The 16863-nt window shown below is 43.5% G+C and overlaps 2 protein-coding genes across 3 annotated transcripts in view; both read left to right on the top strand.

Moving 5' to 3' along the window:
• Positions 1 to 16863, top strand: part of LOC144891851 (THAP domain-containing protein 1-like) — a 656480-nt gene that overhangs the window by 381766 nt on the left and 257851 nt on the right. The gene's annotated exons all lie outside the window — the stretch shown is intronic.
• The window catches only part of AGPS (alkylglycerone phosphate synthase), a 298511-nt gene that overhangs the window by 260337 nt on the left and 21311 nt on the right, over positions 1 to 16863 (top strand). For both annotated transcript variants that reach the window (XM_068131918.2, XM_078787059.1), the window contains 3 exons: positions 718 to 817; positions 1214 to 1271; positions 13609 to 13765. In XM_068131918.2, coding sequence (XP_067988019.1) covers positions 718 to 817; positions 1214 to 1271; positions 13609 to 13730 — 280 coding nt within the window. In that variant the 3' untranslated portion in view covers positions 13731 to 13765. The remainder of the gene's footprint in view (positions 1 to 717; positions 818 to 1213; positions 1272 to 13608; positions 13766 to 16863) is intronic.

Genomic DNA, 16863 nt, shown 5'->3' with positions numbered 1-16863 from the left:
TTTTGACAAAACTTGGTGGACAGGTTGTGTGTGCGACAAGGACGAATCGATGCCATTTTGGTGAAGATCTGACTATGGATTCCGTCGGATATGACAGTTATTTAATTTTTAAGTGATTCTTCACCAATGAGTGATATGGCCAACCAGGCGGAGGTATGCTCTCTACTGAGTGCCGGTCTAGTTTAAACAATGTTTTTAGCTAAAGAGCCATTTTTAATTGAATCCCGACTTTTAATGCTGAAATAACAATCTCTTGACTAAAGTCATGATCGAGTGATCGTAATCGCTTTGTTGAGGTTTCCACAATATCAATACAGAGTGCAAACCAAGGTGTGCGCTCTTGTGAGCCTTGCACAATTTTGTGTGCATGAACGCATGTGTGCTCATCAATAGAGAATCTGGGGAGTCTTTGCCAAGACATCTGGCCCGGCATTGATATCAAGCCTGCAGCGGTTTCATCCCCGTGGCTTTGACAGATCCCGTCTGCCAGGTTTATTATGGTGCTGTTGGTTTCTGAAACGTATAAGAACGTGTCATGTTGGGAATAATTACACAAACAGGTATTGCCCAGTCATGTGACTGCATACTGGAACAGGCAGAAGCAACAAACTCTCCTTTTTGTTTTATTTCGTTATTTATTTATTTACTTAACCTTGGGAGATGTACTTCACAATGTTTGCATGTGAATTTGCATAATTGTCATCACATTATTTCCAGAGTCACCCAAACATACGATGCAGGTGCCTGTGTATATTTCTACTTTGCCTTCAATTACCGTGGCTTGAGCGACCCTGTCCACGTGTACGAGCAGATCGAGGTAGGAATGCGTTTATCTGTAACATAAGTCCTTGATTTCCAGCATAAATTATAAACATGTAGCAGTCTTCCTGCCATCTTGCTTACTGGCTATTGTCATTCCACACATGTCGACCTCGTTTATAATGGCTTCTGCCTCCCACTCACACCTGCCCTCGTTCTGTGCGTCTCAATCTTACACTACTGCATTTCATTCATTCTACCTTCCATTCTGCACCTCATATTTCCCATCTTCATATCTTCTCCGCAATGCCATTCTCCATCAGTCTTCCTTCTTGCATTTTAGAATGAAGCACAGATGTATCTTGATACGTGAACAAAATTGATGGTCTTAAAGATTTTTTCCAGATTTATTGCAGTCAAATCCTGTACCACTGTGTTGTGTTTGTTCCTTCAGATAGCTGCTCGAAATGAAATTTTGGCAAATGGTGGGAGCCTGTCTCACCACCATGGAGGTGAGAAGATGTTTTAATTTGGAATGTGTTATGTTGTCATAATAATTGTACCAATAAGAAAGAGACATAAAATGTCACAACTCAGGAGTACACGAGCGAGCGGTATTCAATGACAAAGGACAGACTATAACCGAAACAGGCCCGGACAGGCCAGGCCTGGAAATGTCAAAACGAAGGTTACTGACCTTGACATGAGATAGAAAATAATGTATAATCAGTTATGAGGTTAGTTAGCTACACAATACTGAAAATTTGGTTCGATTCTGACAACTTTGAAGCTTTGACCTTTGTGACCTTCAAAGGTCAAAGGTCGAAGATTCTGAAATTTGTTGGAAAACTTGTATTTCATGATGTATGTGATAATATAAGATCATGTATGACATTTCACCCTTTCAGGAAGCGAACAATGTAATAAAACCATCAAAAATCGACTTTTCTAAACCTCGTGACCTTGTGACCTTGTGACCTTGGGGCGAAAATGAAAAACTGAGCTCCGTGGGGCTAGACACATGACATTGGCCGAACCAAATACCGAAACCCCTGTCAGATTCCACCAAACCCCTCAGAGAAGATGTAGCTTGAACTCGATTACCCCCTAAAAAGACATCTTTTTTTGGGCGTGGCTCCGCCCACAATGGGCGCAATAGGCCCACTCTAGGCAGGACACAACTAGATCATGATATCAACCTCCCACCAAAGCCCACAATGGGCGCAATAGGCCCACTCTAGGCAGGACACAACTAGATCATGATATCAACCTCCCACCAAAGTTTCATCAAGATCGGATGATATCATCGGGTAGTTATGCTTCAGACAGACAGACAGACACACAGACAGACACACACCCATGACGAATATAGTGGTCACTCTGTTTGATAACTTGTGAACCAATAATAGCCCCTGCCGTGGTTTTAGTAATTTTGTTGTACGAAGTTAAAGGCCGTCAGTCAGCCATCTTTGGTCGGATGACAAAACAAAATCTTCTGCATGTGTATGCTCATGTATCGTCTTTGTGCCAGGTTTGAAGAAAATCAGTCCATCCATGTCTGAGAAATGGATGGGGACACATTTAAGTAACAAAATGGCCACCACTCAGCCATCTTGGATCTGATCTCACAAGAAAATGACATGCATATGTAACTCATGATTCATTATCTGTATACCAAATTTGAACAAGATCGGTAAATGCATGTCCAATAAATGGTTGAGGACATGGTTAATATCAGGGTTTCTTTTACAACTAGAATGGCCGCCATTCGGCCATCTTTGATAGCGTCGCGAAACACAATGATGTGCATATGTATACAACACACACAACATGCATTTTAAAGGCCATTTTCCCTGCTAGAGCGGGGGTTAGCCTTGCGGTCCCCATGACAATCTTCTCCATTTTGCCCTATTTTCTGCATCTCCCCTTGTTAACCCCCTTGTCCGCATTTCTTCTTCCACCATCTTTAGCCAAGTCTTTCTCGGTCTTCCCCGTCCTCTACTTCCTTCTACATTAACTTCCATCACTCTTCTCAACCAGTCACTTTCATCCTTCCTCAACACATGACCAAACCATCTCAACCTGTTCCTCTTCACAGCATCAATCACAGGCAATATTCCCATCATCTTTCGCAATTCATCATTTGTCTTCCTCTCTCTCAACGATACTCCGCACATCCATCGAACCATTCGCATTTCCACCCTTTCCAGCCTTCGTTGCTGCTCTACGTTCATTACCCATGTCTCGCTCCCATAAATCATAACACTTCTCACACATGCAGCATACACCTTTCCCTTCAGCTTCAGCGACTCTCTCCTCCTCATCAGCACGCCACTCAGTTCCCGAAACTTCTTCCATGCACATCTCACTCGAGCAACCGTTGCCGAGTCTGATCCACCTTCTCCATTCAGCATGTCTCCGAGATAGCAAAATGTTTTCACACCTTCCAGCTTCACGCCGTCTCCAAGATCCAACTCAACATTTCCTCCATCTGCAGCTCCCTCTGTGCACACCTTACATTTGAATGTAGCTGCCACACTGGTAAATGACCCTCTCAGACCACTACATTTTTGATGAACACACTCAGCGCACATTGGCCATTGAATGGAGTTCACTCCGACACCCTTCCTGCACACAGCACACGGCCACTTCCCAGTTCTTTCCACCTCACCACATGCTTTACCACTTGCCATCACCTTTGTCTTTCTGATATTCACCTTCAGACCTTTTGTCTCCATACATTCCTTCCACTTGTTCATCTTTTCCTTCAGTCCATCCATACTTTCCGCAATCAACACCAGATCATCTGCATACAACAACTCCCACGGTAAACCCTCCTTTACGTTCTGAGCCAGCACCTCCATCACAGCTACAAATAGTAGTGGACTTAGTACCGACCCCTGATGCACTCCCACCTTCACCTCAAACTCGCCACTGTTCCCGTCCTTCGTCCTTACAGCTGTGCGCGCTCTTTTGTACATTGCCATCACTACTCTGCTCAAAAAAGATGTGCATATGTATGCAGTTATATATTGTCTTTGTGCCAAGTATGAACAAAATTGGTCCATACATCTCTGAGATATGGTTGCGGATGCACGCACGGACGAGACCAAATCCATAAGCCCCCTTTTGTCCAACTAAGACTAAGTCCAACGGGGGCTTATAATGATAGTAATTAAATAAACCTCATAAATCATAGTTTCTTGAAACATTTTTATTCTCATGAGAAACAAACCCAAAAAGTTTATGTAAATAGCTGTACACACACGGTAACACGGTTATCCCAAAAGCGATCACCTGGTGCCCTGCCAGAATGAAATGAACACACCTGAATGTAAACAAACTTTTTTTTTTACCATTCTGTGATATGAATACTATCGACTCGACTGCATATACAGTATTAGTATATTGTAGAATGTATCCTTTGTCAGAAAGCAGGGCATGAACCCAAGAAGGCATTGAATGAATTATATTGTGTGTGACAGCCTGATCCAGATTTTACCAAATTGAATGTGGTGTAGATTTTGTTTCAGCTCTTGCATATTTACTTTGCAGACGTCGGCTTTTGCACATCTCCTGCTCCTTGTTCCCAGATGTGTTCAATGGGATTTATGTCAGGACTGGTTCACAGGGGATAGAAGCTGCAGCCCATTCTGGCTTTTTCAGACAAAGTCGTGGTTCTGGATGGATGGATGGCATGTGACACCATCTTACAAGGAACTGAAATGCAGCGGGAGGCCATTAGGCCCATCAAGCCTTCGCGATCATGCCAATATCTTAGTATTCCCTCATCCCCACTAATTCCAGATACCTATCCAACTCGATTTTAACGCAATCCACTGACTCTTCTGCCACTACCTTTGCAGGGATACCATTCCATTAATTCACCACTCTCTGAGTTAAAGACCCCTGCCTTACCGCCATCCTAACTCCCCTCTTTTTTTTAGTCTTAAACTTTTGCCTCTTGCCCTGTCAGCATCCATTCTGCTGAAATATTATTCTGCATTTATTTTGTCGAAACCCTTGATTATCTTAAACAACTCTATCAGATCCACTCACAATCGTCTCCTTTCTCAGGTGAAAATTCCTGTCTCTTTCAGCCACTCCACATAGCCTATTCTAGCTAGGCATGGGGTCAATCTAGTTGATCTATGGTGGATCCTCCCAATGGCAGCTACAGTCACGTGAAAAAGTAAGTACACCCCATGTAAAGTTTTGACTTTTTCAACAAATTTCAACATACAGCTATTTGATCTTCATTTCAACAATATTGACAGATAAAGGTGATATAATACAACAAATATCATGAAACATTTACATTTTGTCGTCCATTGTATAATTTAAATAAACATAAATGCAAATTTCGCATGTGGAAAAGGTAAGTACACCCCTACACCTACATTTATCACTACTTCAAATACCTAAAATTAGAATCAGGTGCACCAGCTCAGGTGCAAATGATTAGAACATCGTTAGAGAGGATCTTGGAGGAACCTGTCTTAGTTAAACCTCAGACATTTAGTTTGGTTTGCTCTTTGTTGTTGAAGTGTGCAGCGTCACCATGCCAAGATCAATAGAGCTATCTGGGGCCTTCAGAAGAAGGTTATAGATGCCTACGAGTCTGGGAAGGGATTGAAAAAGATCTCCAAACATTTGAAATCAATCATTCGACTGTCCTGAAGATCATCTACAAGTGGAGAAGATTCCAAACAACTGCCAACCTGTTCAGGCCAGGCCGCCCCAGCAAGTTCAGCCCGAGAGCAGACTGCAAGATGCTGAAAGAAGTCTCTAAGAACCCCAGAATGTCATCACGGGACGTACAGGTAGCTTTTGCCACTGTTGATGCCAAAGTGCACGAGTCTACCCTGAGAAAAAGGCTGCACAAATTTGATCTACATGGGAGGTGTGCCAGGAGGAAACGTTTGCTGTCCAGAAAGAACATCAGGACAAGGCTAAAGTTTGCCAATGAACACCTAGTCAAAGACCAGCACTTCTGGAACAATGTGCTCTGGACAGATGAGTCAAAGATAGAGCTATTTGGCCACAGTACCAGAAGACATGTTTGGCGAAAACCAAAGACAGAATTTGACCACAAGAACCTGATACCAACTGTAAATCATGGTGGTGGAAATATTATGGTTTGGGGCAGCTTTGCTGCATCAGGGCCTGGGCAGCTCACCATCATAGAATCCACTATGAATTCTTCATTGTACCAGACGGTGCTTGAGGATAATGTGAGGCCATCTGTCGGAAAGTTGAAGCTCAACCGAAGGTGGACCTTGCAACATGACAATGACCCTAAATATACCAGTAAATCCACCAAGGAATGGCTGAAAAGAATGAAATGGAGGGTTCTGGAATGGCCAAGTCAAAGCCCGGATTTAAATCCCATCAAGATGTTGTGGGGGGATTTGAAATGAGCTGTGCATGCAAGAAACCCCTCAAACATCGTACAGCTGAAAGAATTCTGCATGGAGGTGTAGGCAAAAATTTCTCCCAGTCGATGTCGGGGACTGGTAGACAGTTATAAGAAACGCCAACTTGAGGTTGTTTCTGCCAAAAGGGGGCAATACCACCTTTTAGAGACAAGGGTGTACTTACTTTTTCCACATGCGAAATTTGCATTTATGTTTATTTAAATTATACAATGGACTACAAAATGTAAATGTTTCATGATATTTGTTATATTATATCACCTTTATCGATCAATATTGTTGAAATGAAGATCAAATAGCTGTATGTTGAAATATGTTGAAAAAGTCAAAACTTTACATGGGGTGTACTTACTTTTTCATGTGACTGTATGTCCTTCATCAGATGTGGTGATCAAAACTACAAACAATATTCCAGATGTGTCCTCTGTAAAGTCTTGTACAGTGTTAAAAATTACCTTTTTTTATTACCCTCGCCCGAGGAGAGGATATTGCATTTGAATCTGTGTGTTACTTGGCCAAAAAAAAATTTTTTTGACAAGTATGTTGATCACTCCGGTTTGTGTGTGTTTGTTTGTCTGTCCGCTCACTTATACTTGCCTACAGGTCAAAATTTTAAACCGTTCTTCACGAAACTTCAACAAATGTTAGAGTTTGTGGTCCAACAAAACCCTATATATTTTTGAGGTCAAAAGGTCAAAATAGGTCAAAGGTCAACCACTTTTTTCAAATTTCTAAAATTCACAATTTTCATCCGATTAACTTCAAATTTGAATGGGATTTTCATATCAGCTAACTGAATTCAACCAACAACTATTTTTGAGATCAGCATAGGCCGAAAGATCAAAATAGGTCAAAGGTCAACCACTTTTTTCAAATTTCTAAAATCCACAATTTTCATCCGATTAACTTCAAATTTGAATGGGATTTTCATATCAGCTAACTGAATTCAACCAACAACTATTTTTAAGATCAACATAGGCCAAAAGGTCAACATAGACCAAATGTCAACCACTTTTCCTCAAAATTCTAAAATCCTCAATTTTCATCCGATTGACTTGAAATTTTAATTGGGTTTTCACATCAGATAACTGAATTCAACCACCAATTATTTTTAAGATCAACATCGGTCACAAGGTCAACATAGGCCAAAGGTCAACCACTTTTCTTCAAAATTCTAAAATCCTCAATTTTCATCCGATTGACTTGAAATTTGAATAGGATTTTCATATCGGCTAACTGAATTCAACCACCAACTATTTTTGAGATCAACATAGGCCAAAAGGTCAACATAGGCCAGATTTCTAAAATTGTCAATTTTCATCCGATTTACTTAAAATTTGAAGACTATTTGCATATCTGGTCACTGAATTCAACCCCCAACTATTTTTGAGGTCAACCTAGGCTGAAAGGTCAACATAGGCCAGATTTCTAAAATCCTCAATTTTCATCCAATTGACTTGACATTTGAATTGGCTTTTCATATCAGTGAACTGAATTCAATCACCAACTATTTTTGAGATCAGGATAGGTCAAAAGGTCAACATAGGCCAAAGGTCAATAACCATTTCAAATTTCTAAAATCCTCAATTTTCATCCGATTGACTTGAAATCTGAATAGGATTTGCATGTTGGCTTACTGAAACCAACCACCAACTATTGTTGAGGTCAACATAGGCCAAAAGGTCAACATAGGCCAAATTTCTAAAATTGTAAATTTTCATCTGATTACCTTAAAATTTGAAGGCGATTTGCATATCAGGTCACATAATTCAACCAAAAATATTTGTGAGGTCAATAGGATGCACTACTGAGTGCCATTTTACTTTGTTCTCTTTTGCCAAGTGTCGCTCTATGAGTGATTTTTCATTTGTCTGACTGTCTGTCTGTTTGTTTGTCTGCACAGAATAAATATGATTTTTTTTCTGCAACCGTTGGTCCGATTGACAGGAAATTTTCACCATAGGTGCAACTCCACCTGTTTATATATTTTTAATGGTAATTATGATGTTATAGGTCACGTGATATGGGCGCTATTTTGGAAAAACCAAAAATATTTGCGCCTCTATAATCTTTGAAAGCACTCCATAGAAAAAATTGAGACATGGCTCATTCTAAAGAACTCTCCATGGGGAATAAAATATGTTATTGATGATGTCATAGGTGCCTCCATTATGACATCATAATTCGACAAGTACAAAACTTCATCCGATCAAGATGAAATTTCTTGAGCATAATCTAGGAATAAATTAGTTTAGAAAACAAATAATGATGTCATCGGTCACGTGGTTCGGCCGCCATCTTGGAAAAATCGAAAAACTTGATCCAAAATGGCCGATAAAAAAGTACATTCCGGCAAGTCCTCGGTCTCTGGCCGATTTTTCATCGCATCTGTTTGTTTGTTTGTTTGTTTGTGACCAAAATATCTCAAAGTTGTGGACAGATTCGGACGAAATTTGGCAGAGATGCAGTGTATGTCACAAGGACGAAATGATTTTGATTTTGGAATGATTTTGGAGAAGATCTGGATTCGGATCCGGATAATATAATTTTTTAAGTGATTCTTCACCATTGGGAGATAGGGCCAAAAACCCTCAAAAACGGCAGGATATCTCAAAAAGTTGTGGACGGATTTGGACGAAACTTGGTTGACCGGTTGGGTGTCTGACAAGGACAAATACAGACTTGGCATTTAATATGGAATATTTTTTTGTGGCGGTGAACTTACTTTTCAAGATGTCTTAGAACCAAAAGTTCATTGGAATTATGTTGAAATTATTCTAGATTTTGTTAATGTGACCTTTAAAAGAAACAAAAACCACATTTGACATTTCGAAACAATTAAATTGATCCTTGAAAGTGATGTAAACTGATATCGAACTCAATTCATGGACAGTACTGTGTTAAACTTCTGTATGTTTTCCAGAAGTATCTCTTTATTTTGCACATTAGCCAAAAAATTTTTTAACAAAAACAAAAGTTAAATTACGACTGGGATTACGGACAGTAAAATTACAGTTCAGTACTTCGTGTAACCCCCACGAGCATTCAGGAGAGCACGTACACGTTGAGGCATGCTGTTCACGAGATTTGCCAAGGTTTGGACAGGAATCGCTTGCCATGCAGTGACAATAGCCTGCTGCAATTCACGCACAGAGGTCGGCTGCTGGTCCAAGTGGTCGATTTGACGTGTTAATTCTGCCCACAAGTTCTCCATCGGATTCATATCCGGGGACATGGCAGGCCACTCCATATGCTCTACACCACGGTCAGCAAGAAAGTGTTGGATCATGCGAGCACGATGAGGCCGTGCATTGTCATCTTGGAAGACAAAGTTTCCTCGAAAGACTGCACGACAAATGGAAGCAATGTTTCTTCCAGAATGGCCCTGTACTTGAACTGGTTCAGGTTTCCATTCAGAACAACCAGGTCAGTTTTGCCCCCTGCATGAAAAGCAGCCCAAACGGTCACCCCACCACCTCCAGCTTGGACTCTTGGCACTATACAATCTTTGTTGTAGGCGTCATGCACTTGTCTGCGCACTCGGACGCGGCCATCTTGACGATAGACCAGAAATCTAGACTCGTCACTGAAGATCACGTGATTCCAGTGTCCTGGCTGCCATTGACGGTGCTCTCTGGCCCACTGCAATCGGCGCTGGCGGTGTTGTCTGGTCAGGCGTGGCTTTCTCAGGGGACGCCTGGCACGATAGCCTGCTTGAACCAGTCGTTGGTTGACTAGCCTTCTGGATACAGGCACATTTGTCAGTTGCTGCCACTCAGCCCTAAGCCGATTAGCTGACTTGGTACGGCCATTGCGGACTAACTGGTTCAGCTGGCGATCATCCCTCCTTGTGGTTCTGCGGGGATGTCCTGGCCTCGGTATTGGAGTAGGGACACCCCTCTGAGCATTTCGTTTCAGGATCTTTGACACCTGACCTTGAGTGATGCCATACTGCCGAGCAATAGCACGCTGTTTCATGCCGTAATTTCGTAAAGCCACCACTCCATAACAAACAGCATTGTCGAGTTGAGGTCCCATCTCCAGAGGAAGCGGCAATAACTTTTGGAGACGTGCAGCAGTTGTTTTCCACTAATACAGAACGCAACAACCTTTGTATACCCGACTGTGAAGCCAATCATCAAATTCACCTGTCCGTACATTTTGTCACGCCACATGTGATATAATCCTGTTGTTGACTTCTTGCTGCGACAGACAATCAGTGACATGGTTCTTTTAACAAATAAATCACCAGTGTAAAAGAAATTCACCAGATTGATATACTGAGTTAAGAAAGTAAACCCAAGTCAAGAAAAAAAAAAATATTCCATATTAAATGCCAAGTCTGTATCTTCAATTTTGGTGAAGATCTCAATATGGATTCGGATATAAGAATTGTTTAAAATTTTAATTGATTCTTCACCATTGAGTGATATGGCCAACCAGGTGGAATTATGGTCTCTACTGAGTGCCGTTGCACATAGCATTGCACATTGCACACACAAAAGCCGTAAAAACCACTGAAAACACATCCTGGTGAGGGTCTACAATCTCTGATTGCTCTTTCTAGTTTATAACTAGCAAAGGTACCTGGCAATGCCAGGTGTTCCTCCTCCCATCCCTTCCCCTCCCTCATCCCACCTCTACCCCTGCCTTCTCCCATTCACCTCCTCACTTCAGATTCCGACAGCTTCTCCTTCCTCCTGCCATCCCAACCTCTGCCTCCTCCAACCCCACCCTCCTCCCTCTGGACTCCCCCATACCCCTTACACTCCCTCCTCTCACCACCCTCCTCCGGAGGAGGAGAACAACAACAAAAAATATGGTGAAGGTGTGGTACCTTTAGTATAATATATACCATCCTTTAAATGTTAATGTTAAGCATAGCCGTTTCTGTTTAATACATTATTATAATTGTTATGATGGACAGCTTTATGGAAAAAATTGTTGCGGCCTATGTTTGGATGTGTTGGGATAATTTCACTGATTATTTCCCCCATTCCACAATAACTTCTAACAAACTCTTCAGAAGGTAAAGTTTGGGAAAATTATCAACTATTATTTGAGGCATCACTGAAATCGACCTTTTTCCGCAAAACGTTTTTGCGGTGATTTGCTACTCAATTTAAAGGTTGTGTTGAAGGTGAGTCGGACAATTCCTCCAATAAATGCACTGAGTGCTGTGGATATTAATGGCATTATGTTCCCTCCCCCCCCCCCCCCCCCCCTCATTCCGGTCCCAAAATCTCACCACTACTTGACTTTTTCGATTTTTGACTGCTTGTTTGTGTTAATTTATCGAACAAGTTTTATTGGGAGAAGCCCAAGAATTTGTTTCAACCCTATTTCTTCCCTTCATCATCATTTGTTATGCAGTTATTCATTCCACATCATGCCGCTGCGAAGTGGAGTGTGGTTCGGGCAGCAGGGCGCATGTCAGAAAGTGCAGCAGGGGTTAAACCTGCAGGATATGATTTTGCAGTCAGTCAAATTTCAATTATGATTCTTTGACCTTCTTATCCAGTGGCACACTGGTTTGATCACCATATTTTACTTTGTCATCAATGTTGAAGCTTGTAGAAGTACTCGCATCTGTGTTTGCAATATCGCTATACAAAAATCTAGGTCTAGTTGAGAGATTGGTGCATCTATTAAAAAGTTGCTTTTATTCTGGTGGCGAGTTTACAGAATGATCTGTATGTGTTGGCCGACACGAGCTTTTCTTCCTGCAAAAGCCCGTACGAGCGGAGCACCCAATTGCCGAGCCTTTGACATCTTTAACTCTGCAATGTATTAATCCTAATCAGCAGTGTGGCTTACAAACACACCTTGACAAATCTCCATTGATTCCTTTGCGACTCCAATTCATCAAGTGGGTAATTTGAGTTGGGTGCATTGATTATTTTTTTTTTGGTCTTCCTTTCCACAAGCTCCAAATAGAGTTTGTGTAGTTGGGTTCTTTGGCAGGAAGTTAATTACATGACAGCCAGCAACTTGCTCTCTAACAAGATTAAAAACTCTTTTTGGCTGGCTGGAATATCTGATAATGTGTCCAAGGTCACAAAATGGGGTTGCTCGACACATTACCACTGGGATGTTTATCATTCTGATTTCCCAGATTTCCATTTTCCTTGTGTGTGGTACAGTATGGGTAAGTTGTCATGAGAAGGTTATTGTGTTAAATAAACAATCGATGTAACAAAGTTTCACCTGGAGAAAGTCTTCTCTTCTTTTCTATTTCTTCCCTGCCACTGAATATTGTTTGAAGGATTGCATAATTGTGTTTGAAGTGTGTTTTTATTTTTTAACTGGAGATTCATTAACTTTTCCATATAGCGTGTTGCTGTGTTGTACCTTTTGGGGTGAAAAAATAATTGTCTATCAAATAACATTGTTAGTGAAGTTAAATCAAACGGTCATCATCTCCATCAAAGGCACCGTCGCCTTCGATCTGTTATCTTTGTTCTCATGGCATGGTATAGATTTAGTTGCCTGACAAATTTTCTTCCCGTGTTGTGATCCTCGCCCTTACGGCTGCACTTCATGCTGGAGCTCTGAGCTGGCAGGAAGATGAATTGCGCCAATAAGTGGCTGGGGCCCGGGCCAGTGCAAGCAATTAATCGCTTAATTTCCCAGCAGAGGCCGCTCGGCCCCGGGCGCTTGGTACCCAACAGCTGTTTCCCTGTAAGGCTTTTAGTAGCGGCAGTATCTGCGGTTGCCTCTTTGGCAAAGGGTGGGAGCAATGTGCCGGCATGCACTACCCATGGGAGTAACGGGACAGGACGTGGCTTGGACTCATTGGTGTAGTTTGTTCGTTTTTATTTTCTCTCGCTGTGGTTCATCCTGTTTACGCCATAATGCCAATCCTGTTGGCCACGCATTCTCCCCAATGGAACATATGAGGGTGATGGCCCTCCATTTCGTCAGTTCACTATTTTTCCTGCAAACATATGTAAATTCCTTGTGTTTTCCATATTATTATTGTCGTTTGCTCACAAGGAATATTTTCATGTTGCAAACAAGTTGCGTTTACATTTTGTAACCATGCCAAAGCTTCCAATTTTGCAGTTGTTTTTCTATCAATTATGCCAATTGCAATTTCCATCTTTAGTTTGAATGTCCTTTAGATGGAGGAATGTGAAATGGGGTTTTTTCATCATTTTTGTAGTATTTGTCTCAGAAATGTCATTGCATCCTCTGCTTGTTCAGCCTTATTTGCTCCTTAATTTATTGCAAATGTTATTTTCCCTTTGCCAAAGTTAATTGAAATATTTTATTGTACATAATTCTTACGATGTGCAAGGAGTTTTAAAAAAAAGATTGCATTACCCTTGCAATGGTACCTGAAGTAGAATAGTACCAATGTTTCTGATGTGGAAACGAAATGTCTCTTGAATGTGTTTGTGTGTGCGCGCAGTGGGAAAACTACGTAAGCGGTGGTTGAAATCCACTGTTTCCGATGTGGGACATGGGATGATGCTTGCCTTAAAAAATCATGTTGATCCCAAAAACATCTTCGGCAGCCAAAACCTGTTATAGGAAGCCATTTCTTGGACTCTGGTTTTCTTGCAAAGGTATTTGAAATATATATAATGGCAATATGAGTGCCATTGTTCTCATTTCTGCCAGGCATAATTCTTTCCCTTGAGCTTCATGTCTTACCTGCATTGTCTTTCTTCTCTACTCCTCTTGCTTGCAAAGTTCAAGTGGATTCATCAATAATCTGTTCCCAGCACTTATGAGCAAGAAAGAGCAGAAATGCAAGCTATTACAACCCAACCATCCATTTACTGATGCAATAATGCATTTGAAATGGTTATTGAGGCTAATTGGCCAAACGAAAAGCCTCTTTGTGAATGTCTGATGACCTGGCATACCACAAGTTGGGGATTTTCATCCATGAAGTTGGGAGGGAGTTAAACATTCAAATGACTCCCTCTGTGGTGCCACGCTATTCCCCACCGTTCATTTTTTCCCCAAACTGCTCAGGATGCCAGCTTTACAATTGCGGTTTGGGGGCCATTAATGGCAAACGGACACATTTCACAGGTTTATAATTGTTTTATGGAGGATAATTTGTACTTGAGGCTACCATAAAAACACTGATGCCAATGGTCGCCAGATCTTGTCCTACTTTCAGTTTATAGCCGAGCTCAACAGAGTGCACGTGGGGTGTGTGGGGATGGATTGGTGGGTGGGTTGGGGAGTAGATGGTGAAAGAAAGAGGAATGATTCAACACCAGACATTGATTACAGCCTTCTGCATTGGAATTGGAATGACAATGCCAATTTCGCCATGTGGTGAGAGACTGACTTTAATCTACAGGCCATCTTTATTCTCAGAAAATCCCTTTATTCTCACTCCACATGGTTCCTATCCTTCTTCCTTCCTTATTGATGTGCCATATGTTAAAAAAAATTGTTTTGACTGAAATGTGAAACATGCAGGATGTCAATAAATTTTCACGTTTTAAAATATTTTGCATCTCATCCTCCACCCCCTCACCCCCCTGCCCCCCTCCCTTCTACCCCTCTCCTTTCCCCACCTACCCCAACTTCTCCCCCTTCTCTCTACCTGAAGGGTTCAATTAAAAAAAACTAAATTAAGAAAGTGATATATGCATGTATATGTACACGTGTATGTGCATATGTATTTATATACAGTATGAAAATGACTACATATACAGTGCCTATAGAAAGTCTACACCTCCTTTCAAAATTTTCACCTTTTGTTGCCTGAAAGCCTGGAATTAAATTGCATTAAATCAGACTTATTCCACCTTCATTTACACATCGTAACTCACAACTTCCAAGGAAAAAACAAATTCTACAAATTTCAGAAAATGAATTACAAATACAAAACTAGAATATCTTGGTTGGATAAGTGTCCACACCCCCCCCCACCCCCCCCCCCCCGAGTTAATACTTGGTGGAAGCACCTTTGACAGCAATTACAGCTGTGAGGCTGTTGGGATAGGCCTCTCCCAAATTTGCACACCTTGGTGAGGCAATATTTGCCACATTCTTCTGTACAAAACTGTTCACGCTCAGTCAAGTTGCGTGGGGAGCATTGATGGACAACAATCTTCAAGTCATGCCATAGATTTTGGATTGGATTTAGGTCTGGGCTCTGACTGGGCTACTCAAGGACATTTATCTTTTTGTTCCTTAGACACTCCAGTGTAGCTTTGGCTGTGTATATATATATATATATATATATATATATATATATATATATATATATATACACAGGGGGCTGCAAAAGTAGGTATACAGTAATGAAAAATAAAACGTGCGCACAAAACGTATTTAATTGATTTATACAAGCATATCAATAATAAACATATTGAAGCGCGATGCTGCGCGCGCTAATGCTTACGCAAGGAGCAAGCGGACAACGCGGTTCATAAAAGAGTCTTTATTGAAAGTACTCAAACTGCAGCACTAAGCTGCTCCGGGCTGCGCACCCCGTGTATATCTTGAGGCCACGCCTCTCTCTTGGGCGTGGCCGCCGCCCACTTGGTGCGCGGAATGATGTCACCACGCCAGTGGGCTTTCCTGTCCGCCACACGCGCCCCCCCAGAATTCCTGCGCACCTGGAGGGCCAGTTTGCGGGGCAAACGAATGACCCGGCCGAAGCGCCCCCTGGCGATCGGCGGCGTCTGGGGTGCAGGGATGCCAGGTGGGATGCCTCTGGCTGCCCCTGGGATGGGTGCAGGACCGGGGGGCGGCGTGGCGGCGGGGCTGGGCGGTGCCGGGGGTCCGCCCGCAGGGGGGCGGCTCCGACGCGGGGGTCGGGCCACTGGCGGTGGATGGTCCACGTCGAGGTGGGCCGGCTTGAGGCGGTCTACAGAAACGCGGTCAGGAGTACCGCCGATGTCCAGGGTGAAGTGCTTCGCCCCGGTCTCCAGCACGCGGAAAGGCCCGTCGTACGGGGGCCGCAGTGGTGTCCGGTGGGCATCGTGGCAGACGAAGACGTACTCCGCCGTGCGAAGCTCCGGGGCGACGTGCGTCGGTGGGTGCCCGTGGCATGCCGTTGGCACCGGGGCGAACCTCTGGGCGGTCTCTTGCAGAGCGGAGCGCTGCTGTGCCGCGGACCATGGTGCCGTGGAGTCGGGGAGGAACTCGCCCGGCACCCGCAGCGGTTGCCCGAAGACCAACTCCGCCGCGGATGCACGCAGGTCCTCCTTGGGCGCCGTCCGGAGGCCCAGCAGGACCCAGGAGAGCCTGTCGACCCAGCCGCCGTCGCGGAGGGTGGCCCGGAGCGCGGCCTCCAATGAGCGGTGAAATCGCTCACACAGGCCGTTAGCCTTGGGGTGGTAGGCCGTGATTCGGTGCAGCCGGACCCTGAGCCCCTGCGCGACCGCCCCCCAGAGCTCCGAGGTGAACTGGGGGCTGCGGTCGGACGAGATGTCTGAGGGGGCGCCGAACCGGGCGACCCAGGTGGCGATGAAAGCCTGCGCGACGTCCGCCGCCATCGTCGACGCCAAGGGCACAGCCTCCGGCCACCGGGTGGTGCGGTCCACCATGGTGAGGACGTGGGTGAAACCCCGAGAGGGAGGCAGAGGTCCCACCAGGTCCACGTGGACGTGGTCAAACCGGCGTTCCGGCACCGTGAACGGGGCCAACGGGGCCTGGGTGTGCCGGTGCACCTTGGCGCGCTGGCACGCGA

This window comes from Myxine glutinosa, chromosome 1 (assembly GCF_964187855.1).
Source record: "Myxine glutinosa chromosome 1, kmMyxGlut1.1, whole genome shotgun sequence".
Lineage (NCBI taxonomy): Eukaryota > Metazoa > Chordata > Myxini > Myxiniformes > Myxinidae > Myxine > Myxine glutinosa.
This window is presented reverse-complemented; position numbering and strand designations above follow the sequence as displayed.